The sequence below is a fragment of the Acinonyx jubatus genome, chromosome A1 (assembly GCF_027475565.1).
Source record: "Acinonyx jubatus isolate Ajub_Pintada_27869175 chromosome A1, VMU_Ajub_asm_v1.0, whole genome shotgun sequence".
Taxonomy (NCBI): Eukaryota; Metazoa; Chordata; class Mammalia; order Carnivora; family Felidae; genus Acinonyx; species Acinonyx jubatus.
The window spans coordinates 190,364,891-190,385,958 of record NC_069380.1 but is presented as its reverse complement, the minus strand read 5'-3'; the positions used below and the strand labels follow the sequence as shown (position 1 = coordinate 190,385,958).

The 21,068-nt window shown below is 46.9% G+C and overlaps 1 protein-coding gene across 3 annotated transcripts in view; it reads left to right on the top strand.

The window, feature by feature from the left end:
• The window catches only part of GALNT10 (polypeptide N-acetylgalactosaminyltransferase 10), a 227,281-nt gene that overhangs the window by 40,519 nt on the left and 165,694 nt on the right, over positions 1-21,068 (top strand). The window contains exons 1-2 of one of the 3 annotated variants that reach the window (XM_053199843.1): positions 2,249-5,278; positions 6,296-6,415. The exons of 1 other annotated variant lie outside the window; for it this stretch is intronic. In XM_053199843.1, coding sequence (XP_053055818.1) covers positions 5,075-5,278; positions 6,296-6,415 — 324 coding nt within the window. In that variant the 5' untranslated portion in view covers positions 2,249-5,074. Of the gene's footprint in view, positions 1-2,248; positions 5,279-6,295; positions 6,416-21,068 lie in introns of those variants that run through there. One more of the 3 variants, XM_053199850.1, reaches the window with a different exon arrangement.

The following is a 21,068-nucleotide window of genomic DNA, read 5'->3' as shown; positions in this document are numbered from 1 at the left end:
TTTTTTTAAAGGCAATGTTAAATGTGAGCGTGCTTGGGATGTTTAAAGAGCATGGCTAATGGGAAAGAGGACGTCTTGACCCTAGGTTGCCTCTTTGCATCCTGGGCTTGTTTGGCTGTCCATAATTGGAGACTTTCAGACAAGATTTGCTGTGATTCAGTTGAATCTGTGTTCGCTTGCAGGGGGTACGCCCGTGCCGGGGCCGTGTCCTTTGAGTGCAGTAGCGATGGTATTACAAGGAAATAAATGAATAATAAATGAAGGGCTCTGAGGTCTGGCTGCGCCTGCAAGATTCCTGTGCATAGGAGGCGGCAGAAAGGAACAGCCTCTCCGTGCCGTGTCTGCAAGCGCGGGTGGGCATGCTGCTGGTGCCTCTGGCAGAGCACAGGCTCTGGTGTCTGGCCCCCAGGGTGGAAGCCTCGTCCTGGGTTACTCAGGACCAGCACTGGGATGGGAGCGTCCTCAGAGTGCCACCCCAGTGCTTGGTGGTGTGGGGCACCTACCGTGCCTCTGATAACCTCACTAGCCCCGGGGATACAGCGTAGACTGGGCCCTCCGGCCCTAACACCCTGGCTGGGAAACAGACTGTTAAGTAGTGTCACAGCAAGAAGGTGACAGAAGTACTTTCGTGGGCCAAGTAGAGGGTGTAGTAGGAGCACGTGGCAGGTACCGGACCCAGACTCATTTTCGTTTTGCGGGATCCAGGGAAAGCTCAGGAGAAGCGCCATTGAAGCGCATATCCAAGGATGAATTAGGCGGGCTGGAGTGTGGGATGGGGAGAGGATTCCAGGCAGAGCATCCTGCAAGGCTGTGGCTCGTCTGAAGTGTGGCCCCTGAGGGGCTGAGCGCTGAGAGTGTCTGGTCTTGGAAGGAAGACGTGCTCCATGGTAATGGGTTTGGATTTTATCCCCACGGCATGGGAGGCCGTCGAAGGGTTTACCCGGTCAGGTTCTCATTCCTCAAGGGTTGTTGCAGCTGCTCTGTAGAGGCTTTCCGGGAGGGGACAGGAGTGCCAGAAGGACGGCCATCTGGAAGGCTGTGAAGCCCAGGCAGATTGACGGAGAGGGGACACACACGAGGGTTAGAATCCACAGGACTTGGAACTGTGACCAGCTTCTCGGGCAGTTTCCTTTTCATGTAACCAGTCAGCACACATCATGAGCTGCGGTGGTGGCCAGTGTCGGCTTTACCATGAAGCTTCAGAGCCTCTGCCTTGTGCTCTGGGCCCCAGGAGGGGCCCTGGCAATACGTCCTGTGCTTGTATGTTCTCTTGAAATGTGCAAATGCAGGATGGCTTAACCACTCTCAATTAAGACCTCTGTCCCTCTCAACCCTGACTTCTCCTCTGGTCGAGTGGTAGGTGACCCCAGGCATTTTTGGGGTCCTCTGGTGGGAAAGTTGATCTGGGACTGCATCTGGCAGCATATTAAAAATACATTGTGTGCATGCCTTTTCATCTTTTTCTTAACAGGCCTCTTCTTACCCTCACCCCCAGTGCAAACAGCAGGTCCCACAGAACTGAATCTGCCCTTGGTGGTGGGTGTGACTTTTCCCACCTGTGGCCTTAGTGGCTGGCAGTGGTAGCAGGAGCCAGCAGCTTTGCTCCGTGTGGACGGAAGGCATACGAGGCCGTAAGAGCCACCTGCAGGTGTCAAAAGGGCTGACACAGAGATTGCTGTGTGTACTTCTTTTTCTCCAGGTAGTGCGCGGCATGGGCAGAAAAAAGATTCGTTTGCTCTATGTCAGGCGTTGCTCTAAGCATTTCATGTAGTGACTCATGTAATCCTCAGAGACAAGTTTAGGAAAGAGAGATTATTACCTCCGTCTTACACATGAGGCTAGTACTGGTTAGCAAGTGGGCTCTAATCCCATGGGGTTTACCATCAGAATCAGGCCACACGGGCTGTGACCAGGGCAGTTCCTCAGGGTCTCATGCTCAGAAAGGCCTTGCGTTAGGTTGATTGCTCTACTCTTGTCATCTTAAAATTCTTAAATCTGTTTTGAACGAGGATCCCTGAGGTTTCATTTGGCACTGGGCCTTACAAAGATAGGTCATCAGTTCTGGTCAGGGTCCATGCTGTTCACCTCTCGCTATCTTACTCTGATGATAGAATATGGAACAAGCCACCTCAGGATAGGTAGTGAGTTCTCCGTCCTTGGAGATATTCAAGCAGAGGCTGGCTGACCCTTTGGCAGAAATACTCTAGAAGGGACCTAAGTGCCCGCAGGGAGGAAGGGGTGGGGGGAGGGTAGAAGGTTGGAGCAGACAACTTTTCATCTCTGAGGTCTGCTGAGCCCTGGCAGTCTATGATTCTGTAACTTTCCCTTCGACAACTTTACAGAATTCACAAAACAGAGGAAACGGGGCCTGAAGGAAATGGTCTGCTGCATAGCATTTTGTGAAAAAGTGGGACAGTTCCCCAAGGAAAGAAATCCGTGGAAGGACACAGAACCTGGAGACGTTTCCTTAGGCAGCTGGCAGTGGCAGCTTCACAGCCTAGCACAGGCCTGCCTGTCGCTCCTCAGTAATGTCCCCACCAGCTGCAGATGAAGCAAATGAGCATTAAGTGGGGGAACCTCGTGGTCTGAGTGAGCCTGCAAGGTTCTGCCTGCAGGTCACTGGTCACAGCAGCAACTGTAAACACTGTGCTCAAGGCAGCGCAGATGGGGCTCTTTCTGAGACCACGAGGTCACTTGTCCTCTGAAGCCACCCTCTCTGCGGTCTTTCCCTGCCACCTGCAGACATAAACACTGCTTTCAGCTTCAGTGCTAGAGGGACCTTTGAGAGTGATCTCCCTAGGAGTTCTCAGCCTGTGTTTTCTGCAGCCCCAGTGAGTGAGTGAGTTAGAGTGTGTGTGTGTGTGTGTGTGTGTGTGTGTGTGTGTGTGTCTGAAAATGGAATTGAGAACAAGGAGAACACATGGCCCTCTAGGCCCTCTGTCATGGCTCTACCATTGACTGTCAGTTCTGGGACCCTGAGCAAGTTACTTAATCTCTCCTGAATCTCAGTCTCTGCCTCTGTGAAGGGGACATGAGGGAATGCGTGTTAGCATGCTTCCTGATAAAGTTGATCTAGTATCTTCTCTAATAGCACGACTTGTACAGTGCCTAGGGCTTTTCAAGGAGCTTTTCACATATGTGATCTCACCAAATTGTCCTAACAGCCAGAAGGTAGTATCGCCCTCATTTCATTGATGCAGGAACTGAGACTAAAAAGCCAGGCCTAGAAGTTCACAGTTTCATCATAATAGGGCCCTTGTACTTTCTAAAGGTTTGTCCTGGTGTTCGGTGTGCTGGTGACAGGGTCCTGCAGGCTGACATTTGCGTCGTCCACAGACTTCCATGAATCACAGTGACGTTCTGCTGAGGTGGGGGGAGCCCCTGATGTGCACCATGTGGGGTCTGCCTTGGCTGGAGGGAGACTGGGAGTGTCATCCAGACCCTGAGCTCGAAATCTCCAGTCTGTCACTCCAGCCAGCTGCGTGACCTGGGACACATGACTTGACCTCTTGGAACCTGAGTTACCACATGTGTGAAATAGGGATAATCATAGTAGCACCGCCTGCATGGGCCGATTGAGAGCATTCAGTGAGATAATCCGTATAAAACGCGTAGCCCAGTGCCTGACCCAATATGCCTTATATGCCTTTGCTGCCATTACTTCTATTATTATAATTGTTACCATTTTCACACTAAACGTATCCATCTTCAAATGAGCCACTTTCCGTATTTTGGCCATTATGCATTAAACACATTCTTAATAAACTCATTTTAGGCTTGAAATGGTAGGCTCTTCTGGTTTTCTTTTTAGCATCTGTTAGAAGTATTTTTAAAAGCTCTGTCTGAATTCACAGGGAGCCCCTGTAAATCCACTTGAAAGCGGATCTCATCACTAAAACCCCACAAAACACCTCGGTGAGAATGGAGGAGTCGGGCTGTAATTTACGGCGTCCACTTCTCGCTGCCATTTGGCATTTTGCAAACTGCCACTGCCATTAGCCGTCACTTTTGAGTATTTATGATCTCGTGGTTGAAGCACTTTGATTCTCATAACAGAAACAGGGTCACATTTAGAAGATGTGCCCTATGCCGAGCTGGAAAATGAGATCCCCCGGGGTGGCTGATGGATGGGGCCGCACAGGGAAGCGTGGCCTGCCAGCCAGCCTGAGCTGTGCCCTTTCCCTGCACCCCGCTTGGAAGCCGTCTTTATGTCTCAGGCCTTAGCCTGCCAGGCCTGGGCTCTCTGCTTGGCAATGGCCAAGGGCCTGGGGCAAAAAGACGTGCAGCTAAATACCACACTGTTTTCCACACGGATGCCCTTTACAGCCATGAGGTTGGCAAAGATAGAGCTAGGATTTGGCAGGAATTCCTCCGTGGTCCTAAACTGGTTCTTTGTGTCCCAGGTAGTGGGGGCAGATTGTGGATATTGCAAGTGGGGAAGTGTGAGGGAAATACGGCACCAACATACTAAACTGGCAGTGGGAGAGACACCATCCCCTACTTTGGGCCTCAGTTTCTCCTCTGCTAAATGGGAGGATTTGGTCTTGCTGAGCTCTGAGGACCATTCTCCTAGCCCGTTGAATCTCTTGGTTCCCATGAGATGCTTGGCTGCTAACTCATACAGGAGTTTTGATCAGTAGAGTTGAGGGTTTTCAGAGGAGGAAGGAAATCTCATCTAAGTTGCAGTAAAAAAAAAAAAATAAAAAATCAAGACATTCACTGTGTATAAAAAGGAGCACTGTCTCCATCACTGTGTAATGCATGTTATGAGAGCCTGTCCACCAGGAGAGCCTGTGAGAACTTAGACGGGCCCCTTCTCCTCCTAGACCCGTTTCTCCCTCTGCAGTATCTGTCTAGGATGCCACCTTACGCTAAATTGTGCCTCTTGGCTGGGACAGTTTCTTAGAGTTGGCTTGTTTCTGATGACCTTGACAGTTTCGAGGTTGAGTATTTTGTGAAATCTGATTTTGGGTTTGTCTGATGTTTTTCTGCTGTTTTTAGATGAGAGTTATGGATTTGTGGGAGGAAGGACCGCAGATCAGGCTGCATTACATCAAGGGCACATACCATTAACATGACTTCACCCTTTGATGTGGACCTTGATCACCTGGCTGAGGTGGCGCTTGTCAGATTTCTCCACTGTGAAGTCACTCCTTTTCATGCTGCACTCCCTAGACAGAAGTCCCCAGGTGCACCCCACCCTCTATTTGGGGGTCATGACGTATTAGTAACGACTCCGGACGTGCCTGGCGCAGTGTTGGTGACCCTGGATATAGAGGTGGGTAAGAAGTGGGCTCTGCCCTCAGGGTGTCAGGGTCTAGAAGGCAAGGCAAAAGCACAGGTGTGCTGTCATAGGACCTGTGCAGCCAGAAGGTTCCCTGGGAGCAGAAGAAAGTCCCCTCGCACCAGGCTTTCCTCTTTTATGTTTTTGTGCTTTAAGTGAATTTTCCTAATGCCCTCCATTTCCTTCAGCCATAAAATTTTAAATGTTAAAAAAAAAAAAAAAAAAGAGTCTACCTTATTTCCTTTCCATACTTACCCTGTGACTCCTGGATGTTATTATTGTTTGAAGCATTTGCATTGCACTTTCCCTGTGTTGAAAGCATTTTTTTAGTCACTAATTAGTAATCCACATTAATATGCAGATTGAATTAATCTATTTTGGGCAGAAGTTTGTCTTGAAGAAACCAAGTAGATGAAGTGTTATTCCTCCCCACCTGCACCCTCTGTGGCTCCCCCTGCACTTTACCCTGATCATTATTCGGATTATTGCTGTGATTATTAAGCGCAGAGGGAGCACCGCGAGGGTGTGCGGTGCTTGGAAGAACTCCGGGGAGGGCGCGGCCCCGCGCTCCGGACTCTGGAGCTGCGCGCCGGCTGCCATGGGGGATTCATTAGCGCTGGGAAACTGAAATTGGTCTCATAAATAGTCATCCTCGGGAAACGGTTTCGGCTCTCCTATTTTTATTTTAGTTGCACTAAGCTAAATTCCTCCCTGGCTCTGTTATTGTCTGAGGTGGTTGGGCTTCTACCTTCAGAAAAAAGTGTATCCTCACTAATAAAACTACCATTTATTGAGCTCTTACTATGTACCAGCCACTCAGCACACCTTCTATTTGATTCACAACAGCCTCCTGGGGGAGGTTCTCTTCTTTTCCTCCTTGTAGAGAGGGGGCCGCTGAGGCTCCGTGAGGTGAAATCCTCAAGGCGGTAAATGTCAGAGCTGGGATTTGTACCCCTAACTGTAGGGTTTCAGAGCCTTCCCTGTTAATGCCTCTCTTTGGTCCACATTCAGGGCCTTCCCAGCCTCACTGCCCGCTCTTCCCTGTGTCGTCACATCCCCTTCTCATCAGTCTCAGGTGAGCAGAAGGCCTTCCCATGGTGTTTCATTTCTGCCTCATTGGAACTCTGCAGGGTAGGTACTGTTTCCATCCCCATTTTATTTATTTACTTATTTATTCATCCCCAGTTTAGAGGCCAGGCTGGCTCAGGAGCCCTCTGCTACAACAAAGGAGGTTCTCTGTCTTCCCTTCCGCCTACCTGCCCTTCAGTGCACAGCTTGGAGTCACTACCCTGGGCAGGAAGGGTCTCTATCAGTGGTAGCCATTTGTTGAACACCACTTATTTGGCTAGTGTTGGGGTCGCAGATGTAAACGCACCATCCCTGCCCTCCAGGAGCTCACATTCCACTGGGGGAATGGAACACCTTCAGCTCCACGTGTCCCATTAACTGGGCACTTCTGTTTCTGGCCTTGTAGTAATAGATGTCTGTGTTTTAATAAGCAATTACTATGTGTCAGATCTCTACTCACAGATTGATACCCCAGACTCCTGGTCATTTCCCATACCCTTCCTGGGAGGTAAGTTTATTGGAGTCCCCATTTAACAGGTGTGGAAACTGAAGGTCAGAGAAGACCTAAGTGCTTAAAGGAGATACATTCAGGATATGGCAGAATTGCTATGCAAACCCAGATCTGTCTGAATCCACAGGCCCCCTTCTGAGTTAGTAGTATTTCCTGTGTGTGTGTGTGTGTGTAAGCCTACACTTAACTAGATATCAGGTAGAGGATTAGGTCAGTGAGGGACACAGTCCTGAATAGGATGTTATCCCTGTCCTTCTGGGCCTACAGGATGATAGGGTGACAGACACAAAAATAACCCTCAAATGATAAATGCTACAGGGCAGTTCCTGGTTCTGGCTGACCTTGGGCAAGTCTCTTCAATACTCTCAGCACATTTTCCCACCTATGAAACAGTGAGGAATACCTCGCAGGTTTATGGTAAGCCTTAGAGGAGAGAAAATACGTAAAGTGCTTGGTATGTGGTGGGTCCAATAAATGGTAGCAGTTAGCACAGAAGTGTTAGTGAGACCCTAATTACAGGTCAGAGTACTCAGTGAGGGTCAGTTTGATACAGTTTGGGGTGTCCCAGTCTGTCGGTTATAGATCTACAAAGAGATGCTTAAGGACATGGCCCATTTCCAATGGTTTTGTGTGTGTGTCTGTGTCCTCGGTTGGGTGTGAGTCTCCCTAGTACATGGAAGGTGTATACTCAACATCTAATAAATGCTCCCTGATTGAAAACAACAGTTCTGTTCTGTGGCCAGTGAACAGTCTGGGAAGTTGGGGAAAAGTCACACGGGGGTAGCTTATTTATAAACCTTATTTAGCAACCGCAAGTGTCAACAAGAGATTGGTTGAGAAAAGGGAAATTCCAGGCCGGGCACACTGAGGTCTACAAAACCCAGAAGGTGCCGTTTCAGTGTGATGTGTCACAGGGTTAGACCTGGGGCTGACTTCCTGTCAGCTCCTTCCTAGCTCTGTAACCCGGGGCAGAACATGGCAGAGCCTGAAGTGTCCTCATCATGATTTGGGTGAAAAATACTTGCCTTGCAAGACTGTGGAGATCAAATAAGATAATGCTTGGAATGCATTTAGCATAGCTCTCTGGTGCAGAGCAGAGCTTAAATGCTCAGTAAATGGCTGGAGGTGTTACTTTGAGGGGGCTCCTTGCCAAGATTCTGAGCCGCACAGAATTCTGTCTGATGGATGGTCTGTTTCACATACCTGTCATTTTCACTTTTGACTAGGTTCTTTCTGGAAATGCCCATGGATAGAATGTATTCTTGCCAGCTAGATGAGGCCCCTCTGGAGACACCCCACCCCAGCCCATTCCTGAGGAGTATGAGTTTGGAGTTTGGCCATTCCTTGGAATGCTGGGCCCCAGCTGGGGAGCAGAGCTACAGGATCCGTCAGCCCGGAGCCCCTGGAATGTGGAAAGAGACATTTGGAGGGAGATAAAGGGTATTGTAGAATGCTACAAAATACAGATAAGCACAAACACAAGAAGATAATCCCCAGTGATTATGACCTTCCAGAGATAACCACAGTCACATTTTGGTATCTATCCACTCATATTTTTTGTTATTGTTGTTATGCATCTTAGTTTGGGCTGCTTTGACAAAATACCACAGACTGCTTGGTTTATAAACAACAGAAATTTATTGCTCACAGCCCTGGAGTCTGGAAGTCCAGGATCAGGGTGCCAGCACGGTCAGGATCTGGTGAAGGCCTCTTCCATGTTGCAGACTGTCAATTTCGATTTCTCGTTGTCACCACAAATAGAGAGCCGATGTGATAGTATTTGGAGGTGGGGCCTTTCGGAGGTAATTAGGTCATGAGGTTTGCACTCTCTTGAATGAATTAGTGCCTTTCTTAAAATGCCGTTAGACAGCAGTACTCTTTTCCCAAAGGATCTTTGAGAAAACATAACTTAATAATTTCTGTTGAGTGCTTACCCTGTAGCAGTCACTACTTAGGGAATTAACTATAGGGACTATTTTAATCCCCACAATGACCCCATAAGGTAGAACTACTATTGTCCCTGTTTTACAGATGAGAAACTGAGGCACAGAGTGGTTAAACAGTTTGCTTAAGGTCACATGGCCACTAAATGAAAGAACCAGGAGTCAAAGCCAGGCAGACTGATTCTGGTTGTGCATTATTAACTGCTCTGCAATATTGCCTCCTTTGGATGAATCTCAAAGAGAGGAGAAGTTGTTTATGGGGGAAGGGGCTGAAGCCTCCAAGAGCTCCCAGTCCTATGTTCACGAGCACCCAGACAGAGATAAGAAGAGTCACATCATGTGCTCAGTGAATGCTGTATTTCTCCTCTATCTGCCATGTGCACTGCAAAGTGCTCAGAAGAGAGTGGGGGTAAAGGCAAGAGAGTCATCCCTGTTTTCTGCTCATGAATGGCACTTAAACTTCTGACATGTTCAAGCTCTGAGCTCTTAAGAGGTGCTTAGAAAGCTTCTAGTTCATCACCCTGGTTTCACAGACAAGGGTCAGGGGCCCAACCAGGGAAGGACGTTGCCAAGGTCACCCAACGAGGGAGAGGCAGTGCCAGGAACCAGAAGCCAAGCCTCCAACCCAGTGCTAAGACCATGACCATGACCACAAACTCTTGGTTTTCATTGCCACATTACACACCAGTTGGAGATGAGAAGGCTTATTTCCTCCTAAACCCAGGGCTTTGCCCATGCTGAGAACCGAATGGCCACCCAGTGATGGGTGGATTACATTGTGAGATATCATTCACACAAGTCTGCTTTCCTCATTCCATAATCACAGCCACATTTATAGGGAGAATCATTCTAGCCCCGCTGTGAAAATGAGATGGGATTCCAACCCCTGAAAGGCTTTCTCTGAGGAACATCAGAGCAGGTTTGTTCTGTGAGCCCAGACTGGTGAAATTGGGGGAGTTCAGTGTTTATCCATTTAATAAACAAGTTTAGAGTACCTCCTCTGTGCCAGGGAGGGTGATAACCCAGCAGTCAGCAGGACAGCAGATGTGAAAACATATAAACCCCATAAGGTGGCACAGGTGCTGTGAGGGGAGCAGGTGCAGCAGCCGGAGAGGGCACACGCAGGGGCAGTCACGTTTACCTGAGAATAAGACTTTGAGCAGTCACCAACTCTGGGCTACATCTGGGAAGTTGAACGTGGACTTATTTGCCAGGCAGATGGGGGGGGGGGGGGCGGGCGTTCCTGGCAAGGGACAGAGCACGGTAGTGTGAAAAGCCCACCATTTTTGTGTTCCCCAAAGTAATTGGGTGTAGCGCAGGGGAGGAGCCCAGAAGTAAGATAAAGATTGGGGTGCTAACCACCAGGGGACTGGTGCATTCTGCCCAGGAACTGAACCTTGACCCCAAAGACCGTGGGGGAGCCAATGCAGGGAGTTAGGAAGCAGCCAAATGAGCAGCTCAGCTTTGCAATTTTAAAAGCTCACTGAGCTTTCATCTTGGAGAGCAGAGTGGAGGCCAGAAGACGTGTTTGAAGACTTGCGTGGTGGTTCAGGAGGACGAGATGAGGGCCAGAACCACCACCGTGGCAATGGGTATGGGTATACAAAGCCAAAGAAAAGAGGCCAGATGTGGGAGCAGTCGGAGAGGCAAGAGTCAACATGACTAGGTCACCAGTAGGACATAGGGAGGAAGGGGCAAGGGGACATTGAGGCTGGTAGTGACAGCTGATGTGTGCTGCGCACTTAACCTGTGTACCAGGCACAGCGCTGAGCACCCGGCGTGGGTTATCTCATTTTAATCCCCAAGACAGGCGCCATCTCTGTAAACTTGCTGTCCTCGAGTCACAGCTGAGAAAATTGGCTCAGAAAGGTCACAACCTGCCCACTGTAACAAAGAGAACAAGTCAAGGAGCTGGGGTTTGAACCCAAGCAGTTTGCTTCCTAAACTCCTGCTTTGAACTGCACTGCCCCGCGGTTGCTGGGGTTTCTGGCTTTGGTCACTAGGTAAATGTAGACACTTTGCTCTAGTGTCGGCCATGTAGAGGAGTCAGAAGGGGAGAGGGTGCCCTGGTCTTATCGTTCCATATTAAGAACAGAACTGTTTTGGGCTCAGATAAGTTGCTAGGATGTATGCAGCAATACTAAAACTGGTTATGGATGGTTTTGAAATTGCTCTCAGTAGCTCCGTGGCTTTACAGCTTTGTTTCGATTTCTGATGCAGTGGGAGGGGCACTAGATGGGGGGGGGGGCTCAGACCCAGCCTGCAGGTTAGCCTCTACTGGTTTCCAGCCACATGATCGATCCTAAGTAAGTAAGTCACTTTAGGTCCCTTTACTCCCCTACATAATGAGGTGGTCAGTCTTGTCCACATGTGCATGGAAGTCACCTGGAAAGCTTGTTAAAACAGACGTCTGGGACCCACCCCAGAATAGTGATCCTTAGGCCTACAGTGGGGCCTGAGAAGTTGCATTTCAGGGAGCTGCTGATGCTGTTGTACCGGGAGCTAGCCTCAAGCACCTCCGAGTGGTGGGTGCTGTCTCTCTTCCCTTTGAGCTTATGGCCCCACTCCAGTGGGCACAAATACGCCAGGCATGTGAGTGCACGCTCCAGTACAGGTATAGAGGACACTCAGCCCCAGGCAAAGAGCACTAAACAAGTGACAAGAGTGGCACTTTGAAACGATAACGGGATGCAGTCCACCCTGCCCTCCCATCCTCTTCTATTCCTTCTCATTCTTTTCCCACCACCAGTGACCCCAAGTCCAGCCCCCTCCCCAGAGTAATCTGTTTCCCTGTGGGGTTTTCAGGAATGATGGGTCAGTGGAGGAACCCTACATCCCAACTGTTGTTTGGGCCAAGACACTGCCCTGAGCAGTTGATGAATGGACACACAGGGCAGGCATCCTCTCTGCAGATCTCAGAAGCTCACCAGCCTGAGGGGTGGGATTTCTCATAGAGCAGCCAACAGACCAACCTTCCACCTTGGTTGCAGTGGCCTGTGGCCTGAGTGTTGCCATGGGGTGAGGGGAGGAAAAACTTCTCTCTCGCACTTTCCCCGGGGTTACCTGTCTTGCTTCCTTGGCCTTCAGGGGCACATAAGGAAAGGCTTTTTTCTTGACCACACTCTGGGCATGGGCAGCCTCGTGCCTCTCTGTGACCCTGTGCCAGAGATCTGACGAAAAAATTTCAGGGAGACAAATGGAGATTACATGGAAATCAATCACGCGCAGCTGGTGTTCTCTGCAGGCAACTGTTCAATTTTATTTCCTTTTCATTTTTCTCCCCATTCCCTGGGATCAACTCCTTGAAGAGCTTGACACCAGCCAGAGTTGTGTGATTAAGTGGTAAACTTAAGTTGGCTGCTAGAACCTTCTGTGTGTTTCTACGAAGTGGGCGATTGTTCAGGGCAGCAGTTGGGTCATAAGTCCTCTGGACCACTGAGGGCATGGGGCCTTTTTAAAGGCATTTTTTGAAGTCTTACCTATCAGTGCCTAGGGGAGCTTTTTAAATTATTTTCCCTTAAAACCCATTTATAACTTTGGCTACTTTGGGCTGCAAGTAATGGAAGACCCAGTCATTTAAATGATACAAAGATCTATTAGCTCACATAACAAGAACCTTGGCAGAAGGGCATCTGTGGGATTAAGTAATTCTGTGGCTCAGCAACACGATCTGAGATTTGTATTCCTGCCGTCTTTTGGCTCTGCCATACTCAAACATGTTCTCCCATGTTAAAGTTCCTCATTGCCCCCAGATGGCTGCTGTAGTTCCAGACATTACATGTAGGCACAGAAATCTGTAGGATGGATAACTGGACAAAATCAGAGTTCTTTTAGGAAGGGAGAAGGGGCTGGGGTGAGAAATGATCACTGGAGTGACTTAATCCAGGTATCAATCCTTGTTTAGAAACATTTACCCTTTCTGTTCTGAGTTGTTAACATCTTCTACAGGCATAATGAATGAGACTTTCACAGTATGCCCTCAACTTACTTTTCTAGTTTTAATTTCTTACCGTTCTCTGCGTGGAGCCATTGGGTAGCCAAATAGGACCACTTGCTGTTGCCGGAATGTGCCACGCATCTCCTCTTTCCCACTTGCCTTTGCTTGGGCTGTGCCCTGTATCTGGAATACACCCTTTCTATGATCCCTGTCTCGACACAAGACATGTCCAGGACAGGGATAGAAATAGAGCCTATCTGCGGTGCCTGGATGGCTCAGTCAGTTGAGTGTCCTACTTTGGCTCAGGTCATGATCTCATGGTTTGTGATTTAAAGCCCCATGTCAGGCTCTGTGCTGACAGCTCAGGGCCTGGAGCCTGCTTTGGATTCTGTGTCTCCCTTTCTCTCTGCCCCTCCCTCGCTTGTACTCTGTCTCTCTCTCTTTCTCAAAAATAAACAAACATTAAAAAAAGAAAGAAAGAATGAAAGAGAGCCTTTCTTTTCTCCCTCCTGTCCCTATCTTTGAAAAACAATCTTTCCATCATAAAACAAAATCCAGGATACAGAAAACCATACAAAACAACTGCAGGCTTAAAGAATTATGTAATTGTATTCTTTGATGTTTAAGGCCAAACAGTGAGAAGGGTTTGTGACACACTTTGTAGTCAGATACCGGGTTCACATATTTGTCTTCAAACACTGTCACGCTGTTTGGACGGGACGGCTTGATTCCTCCTTGTTTCGTAGTTGACCACAAGTGATTCTGGTGTCAGCATTTCTGCATGGGCATCAGCAGCCGTCTCCTGAAGCCAGAAGCTCCCATCTTCCCCGGTCACCTTATCTGTGCCCTGGCGAAGGAAAGAGAGAACCCTGTTTGACTGGGCAGTGCTTCCTTCACGGTGTCATGCACTATCTCCTGGGTTTTTCTACCAACGTTCTGAAGTTATCACTCCCATTTTAGACATGTAGAAATGGAAGCTCAGAGAGGGTTAGCAGTTGCCCAGGGCTGTTTATCTGGTCAGTTACAGAGTCTGTTTTGAATCTCATTTGCTGAACTTCAAAACCAATATCTTTTGACTTCTTTACGCTTTCTTGCCCTTATGACTATATGTTTATCTGAGTAGAATTGTCTGACCCTGGATCTTGGAGGTTAGAAAGCCCCACTTCATCTTAGGCTTCTTAATATTCCCTATTTTTTAAAAAAAAATATGTTTGTATTAGGACTTTTTCAGTCACAAGTGACAGAAACTCATCTCAAACGGGCTTAAGCAAAAAAGGGACTTAACTGGAGTATGTAAGTAGAAGGATGGGGAAAGTACTGCCTTCAGGCATGGCTGGCTCCTGGGGCTGAGAAGCCTTCAGTAATCTCTGCTTGGGACTGGTTGCTTCTCCTCTGGCTGGCTCTCCCCCTCGTGGTGGCGAGAGGCCGCCAGCATCTCTAGGCTTCCTTCCTCCAGCTTGGCAGCTCCAGCAGAGAGAGAAAGGCTCTTTTCTGATCTTTGTAATCAAAGTCACTGAGCCGATCTCTGTGTCCACTCTGGGCCATGCCCTTGTCTGTAAGCCTTTTACAGAGATCAGGAAGGTACCATACTCTTTGTATAGGTCAGGTCTCTACTTGTGGAACTGAGAGAGAAGCCAGCCCCACCCCCAGACCTCATGAACTGATGCTGGAAGAAGGCAGGTTCCCCAAGATCTAGGTGTAGGTTCTAGAAAAACAAAGGAACGAAGACTGAGAAGGCAATTGCCTGCTTTTGTATTTAAGACAAGAGATATTTCAGTGTTAAGTGTCGTAGGGACTGAAAAACACCCTTAACCAGGATCCTGGCTTTCCAAGAAAGAAGGGCCAAATGCAGAATTTTAACACCACTTCAAAAACAGGTAATCTGTTATCAGCAGTTCAGATATTCTCTTTAAAAAAAAATAAAAGAACCGTTGGGACATTTGCCAAACCCACACTTTTCAAAATAGAAAAAGAAAGGGCAGGCTTGATTTTTCCCATGCATAACTAATATATGTACAATGCCAATTTCCTGAGGTCTTAACACAACTTCCTAGAGCAATGCTTCATTTATCTGACATCATTAGGGAGTGAGGTTTTCTGGATGAGTGGGATTCTGCATTTGTGTTTTTAAGATATAAATCTGTAAAAAAAAAAAAAGCAAAAAAAAAACTTTCTTGAAGCACTTCTTTGTACTAACAGAATGCACTGATATGAGGAATATAAATAAACATTTCCTAAGCCATTTAAACATCATGCTTCTCTGAAGTTAGGATATATACCAGTAGGTATGAGAATCCACAGCATAAACATGGCTCTTCTTTTCTGGACATCATTCAGGGGTGGGCCAATAACTGTAATGTTTATATGAAAATAACCATAAGTACATTATGGGGTAGAATGCAAAATTCTTACGAATTTTATAGATGAAACCTGAGTCGATTCGGTTACTAGGCAGATTCTACCTTTCGCTCCCCTCCCATCCCTGTATCCTTTCACCAACGTGTCCAAGCTGCAATGTTTTTTTTTTTTTTTTTTTTCCCTTCCTAAGTGTATATTGTCTTGAGCTATTCTCCATCACTACTTGGTCTTTACTTTATTCTAGGGAATAACTGAGCATTGCCAGGAAAAGCTAGATAGTCAAGCTTTTTAAAACGAATAGCATTAAAATTCACACATATACCTAAATCAGACTTGGCACGACAGGGGTTCTGTTATTTCTCTATATACTTTTTTTCATATTTGAAGATCAATCCAAAATTCCAATTATATTTCTCTCAGATGGTGATTTTTTAAAACTTCATTTAGTTCAGAAACTTTTTTTTTTTTTACTTTTTATTTTGAAATCATTTTAGATTTACAAAAAATGGTGCAAAAGTATTCCTTTGTACCCTTCACCCAGATTCCCCTAATGTTAACATCTAATACAACCATAATACAATTATCTAGACCATGAAGCGACATTATTAATTGATCCACAGACCTTATTTGAACCTTGCCATTTTTTTTCCCCACTAGTCTTTGTTTTTTCTGTTCCAGGATCCCACATTACATTTAGTTGTCATGTCTCCTCAGTGTCCTCCAATTTGTGACGTTTCTTCAGTCTTGTGTGTTTCATGACCTTGACGCTTTGAAAAGAGCGACCGTTATTTTGTAGAATGTCCCCCAATTTGGGTTTGTGTGATGTTTCTCCTAATTCGTTTGATGCATTTGGGCAAGACCACCACAGAGGTGATGTGCCCTTCTCAGCTCATCACATCAGAGATACATGGCGAGTTATTACCAGCAGTGTTCGGATGATGTATGCCATGGTTCTCCAGCATACAGTTACTATTTTCCCCTGTGCAATTAGTAAGTATCTTGTAGGGAGATAACTTTGAGACCCTGTGAAAGTCCAGTTGTAGGACATTTTTCTTCAAAGGATGTTTTATGGGAAAGCCTAGAACAGGAAACAGGTAGAAATGAGGGGTTTTTATTGAAATAGACACGGGATGGGGTTGGCAGCCCAGCAGCCTCCACCCGCTTCCCTCCCCAACACAACCCCTGAGTCACCTCTGTTGAACCCATAAGCCTCTGTGGAATGCCATGTGAAAATCACGGCTCTGGACTGTGGCATTTGGCTTTTGGCTTTTACGACACCTACACGTATGCCGTGAGCCCCTGGACTCAAAATATTCCACAGGATGCTATTCTTCCAAACTGAAAAGAACACAGTTAGATTTAACTTAAACGACATGAGGTACACCTAATGCCAATCAGCAAACATTTATTTAGCATCATCTGTATAGCAATCCCTGTGCTAAATCCAGAGAATATAAAATCCACAAAATGCAATCCCTTCCCATGGATCCTGCATCTTTTCTTTCCAAACAGTGAGAACTTCATAATCTAGACTGAAGAAAGAAACGTGATGGGAGAAAAGAAACAAACCAACAAACAATTTGACTTTTTTTTTTTTTTAGGAAAGAAGGATACTTGAGGTTTTGAGGGTTGTGTTTTGAGTGAGTGCAGAGACCATTTTGACCTGAGTAGCCATCATATATTGGTCAAAAGCAATTACTTTTCCTTTTGAGCAGCATGTGTACTTTAATGTGGGGGGGGGGGGGAAGAGTTGAGAGAGACCGTTTTAATGCCCTCGGTCCCCCCAAAAAGAGCCACCTTTTGGTGCCTTTGATTTTCCTTCCCATATTTGAAAGACTCCAAATTCTTGTCCTTCATGGATGAGGTGTTTGAGCTGTCCGTAATTACATTATTATTCCAGACACTGTCTGATGCTTCTTGCTGAGGAGGGAGGATTAGGCCGAGGAGGGAGCGTGCACCCAGTCATCTGCCCTGTGCCTGGCAAAGGAGATTATGCCTCTAGAAAGGAGGTTTCTGGCTGAGGCTTTGTTACTTAATTAGTCTCCTGTCTCTTTTCCCTTTATGACAGCGGCAGGATCCAGGATGCACCCCCTTTTTAGATGAATGCAGTGCCTCTAACGAAGTTTTATAATCGCTCGTTTTAAACAAATCAGAAAATTGTCAAAACCCCTGTAGTCACGGGGAATTCAGGGGGTAGGAAATAACTTTTAAAGGCATATGTTTCTCGAGGGAGTAAAGTAGCAAATACCATCTCTTTAAATTCTGTTTAACATGAAGCGTTTATTGACTGTTCATGATGGTTCTGCACAATTTAATGCTCTTTTAAGTGAATATTATTTAGCTTCTTCACGCAAGTCGATGCAGACTTGTGGATCTGTAAATTTAGATGCTGATCACAACCAGAAGTCAATGTATAAAACGGTTACAATTTAATTAACTGGTAATAGATCTTATGCAATGTCAGGTTAAAGGGAATGTATAAATATTGCTTTATGAACCAGCCTTTGCAGAAAGTGTAGACACCGGCCATTCTCTCTCTTCTCCTTCTCATGGGAAGAGTTATGGGATGGCCCGATTACTGCAAAGAGTGTGAGGTGGTGTGGAAGCGGGGTGGGGGGGGGGGGTACTGGTTATTAAACAGCTGTGTCCAGCCAATCAGCCTGCAAGAATTTGACTTCAGAGGTCAATAAAGATTCCTGACACCATTAATTTCATTTTATTAGATGCCATTGAAACGCATCAATTCATGCTTTGTCTTTGTCTTTTGATGGAGAAAGGAAGAGAGACAGTTTTGAAGGCTCGTAAGTAGATTTGAACAAAAGAGCAAGCATTAGTTCAGCCTTGCAGGTGGGGAGACTGGGAAACTGAGGCCCAGAAAGAGGGGGACCTGGCCCTTGGCCCTGTCTGACAGCACTGCATGCAGTTGGTGAAGCCAAGGACCTCAGAGAGTTTACCCCAAACCCAATATCCCTTAGCAGCTTTGCCCTGATTTCTTGTCCCTTTAGAAGATGAGGCCCTTGGGCACTGGAGCTCATTTGTTCGGCAGCTTTGTGTTAAGCACCAAGGGAAAAAGCGTCCCGCTGCCTTTCTTCCACCAGCCAAGTTGGCCCCAGCTGAGAGTTTTATTCCTACTACCTGAAGCATATCTGCTCCACCTTAAAAGACCGGGAAGTGGGGCGCCTGGGTGGCTCAGTCTGTGGAGCATCCGACTTCAGCTCAAGTCATGATCTCACGGTTTGTGAGTTCGAGCCCTGCGTCGGGCTCTGTGCTGACAGCTCGGAGCCTGGAGCCTGTTTCAGATTCTGTGGCTCCCCCTCTCTCTGCCCCTCCCCCGCTCATGCTCTGTCTCTCTCTCTCTCTGTCAAAAATAAATAAACATTAAAAAAAAAAAAAAACTGGGAAGAGCCCTGGACTAGGACTAGGAGTCACATGATCTGTGAACCTGAGACCAACCACTAGACCAGGTTAGACGCCCCTGCGTGGACTTCCTGCAGTTCCCTCAGTTTACCAGCATTCACATTTTGTTGTTGTAGCTCATTTAATTATCCTCCCCACCCAGTCCGACCTATCTAGCTCACCGCCGTGTCCCCTGGGCCTAGGGTAGAGCACCTGACACACAGTGGATGCTTCGTGACGATTCAAGAATGAGTGGATTCACCTCAGATCTGCAAACCTTCTTCTGCAAGATGGGCGTGATCACTTGTTCGCTTTCTACCCCATGTGGGGACAAGCGAGCTGACATTTGTGGAAGAGCCGTAGGTACTACATGAACGTGGAGAGAGTTCCCGTGAGTCACTGGCACTATTGTAATGTCCTAGGCTGTAGTTCTATCGCATTAGCTCCTCTTGCTATGATTACCTTTTGGCGAGAATACATCTGAGTGACTGTCAGTATCGTGCCTAGAATGAGAGACTCCCAGCGTTTAAAGACACCTCCCATGTGTTCCTCTCCCCCCATGTTATGGATTAGGGAGGGGCCCAGAGAGGTTGATTTACCTGCCTCGTATCATGCAGGCAATCTGTGGCTAAGCCAGGAGTAAGTCCCAGGATCCCTGATCCTGCCACCCGCCACTCAGTGCTTCAAGGCTTCATTGCTCTTGGAGAAGCTGTGGAGAATTTAATTAGCTCCGGTCTGTGTGATACATGGCAGAGCTCATTACTGTCGGGAAGCTGGTGGGTATCACTCTGCAATGCCGTCCCCTGTTACAGTTCAGTGCCCCCAGTTAACTCTGGCAGTCAAGACAGCCCGCCGGCCAAGTATCCTGGAGGGCCACTTTCAACACAGAAACCCAGATTCTGCAGTGCCCCTCAGATGCACTCCCTTCCACCTTAGCCTCACCTGCTGCCCTCCCCTGAAATGGCTGCTGATGCCAAATGGAGGCCTTAAGTTGTTGAGAAGCATTTCCTAGTTAAGAGGCACGAGATCATTTTGCTTGGCACTAAGCTGGGCTCTGACCAAGAACTCTTAGAAGTCAACCACCAGAGGGGCGCCTGGGTGGCTCAGTCGGTTGAGCGTCCGACTTCGGCTCAGGTCATGATCTCACAGTCTGTGAGTTCAAGCCCCGCGCCGGGCTCTATGCTGACAGCTCAGAGCCTGTAGCCTGTTTCAGATTCTGTGTCTCCCTCTCTCTCTGACCCTCCCCTGTTCATACTCTGTCTCTCTCTGTCTCAAAAATAAATAAACGTTAAAAAAAAAAAAGAAGTCATCAACCAGAGACTGCTCCCAAGCCGTTGATGCTGTGAGCAAGAGGAGCGTGCTTTATGATCCACCAGGATCAGGGAGGAATACCTTTTCTGGACTAGACTTTGTTTTTATTCTTTTATTGCCAACACCAGGAAATGCAAAAGAAGATTGGGGAGCAGGTGCAGATTAAAGGAAAACAGAAGAGACATGACAAGTAAATACAAGGCAGAATCCCCGATTGGATCCTGGTTTGAGGAAAAGATAACTGTAAAAGCACTTTGGAGACAGACAGTCACAAGTGTTGGCGAGGAAGTAGAGGAATTGGAACCCTTATGCATTGCTGGTGAGACTGTGAAATGATGCAGTATCTTTGGAAAACAGCGCCCAGGTTCCTCAAAAGGTTGAACACAGTTGCCATGTGACCCAGCAATTCCAATCCTTGCTGAAACATACATCCACACAAAAACTTGTGCATGGATGTTCATGGAAGCATTATTCGTAGCAGACAAAGGGTGGAGACAACTGAGATGTCTGTCAACTGATGAATGGATGCACAAAATTTGGTTTATCCGCAGTACTGTGGAATATCATTCGGCTGTAGAAAGGAATGAGGGACCGATACCTGCTACAACACAATGAACCTTGGAAATATTATGCTAAGTGAAAGAAACCAGAAACAAAAGGTCACCTATTGCATGATTCCATTTATATGAAATGTCCAGGAGAGGCAAATCCATAGAGAGAGAACATAGACTAGTGGTTCCCAAAGACTGGGGGGAGGAAGAAATGGGGAGTGACTGATACTGTTACAGAGTTTCCTTTTGGGGTGATGAGAATGGTCTAGAATTAGTGGTGAAGATTGCACAATTTTGTGAGACTACTAAAAACCACTACATTGTACAATTTAAGAGGGTGGATTTTATGTTATGTGATTCATGTGCCAATTAAAAAAATTAATAAAAATAATTTGAGAGACAGTGGGAAAATTTGAATACAGAGTGTATATTAGATAATAGTTGATATCAAGGTGGTAATGGAATTGTGGTTATATAGGACAATGTTCTTTTGCTTGTGAAATGCGTACTGAAGTACTTAGCGGTCAAGCATCATGATGTCTGCAATTTACTTTCACATGATTCAGCAAAAACTGTATAAAGAGGTTGGTGCGCAAATGTGGTAAATACTAATAAGTGGCAAACCTAAGAGAAGGGTATACTGATGTTCTTTTTATTATTCATACAACTTTTCTGTTGAAATTGTTCAAAATAATAGGTTGGCAAATCC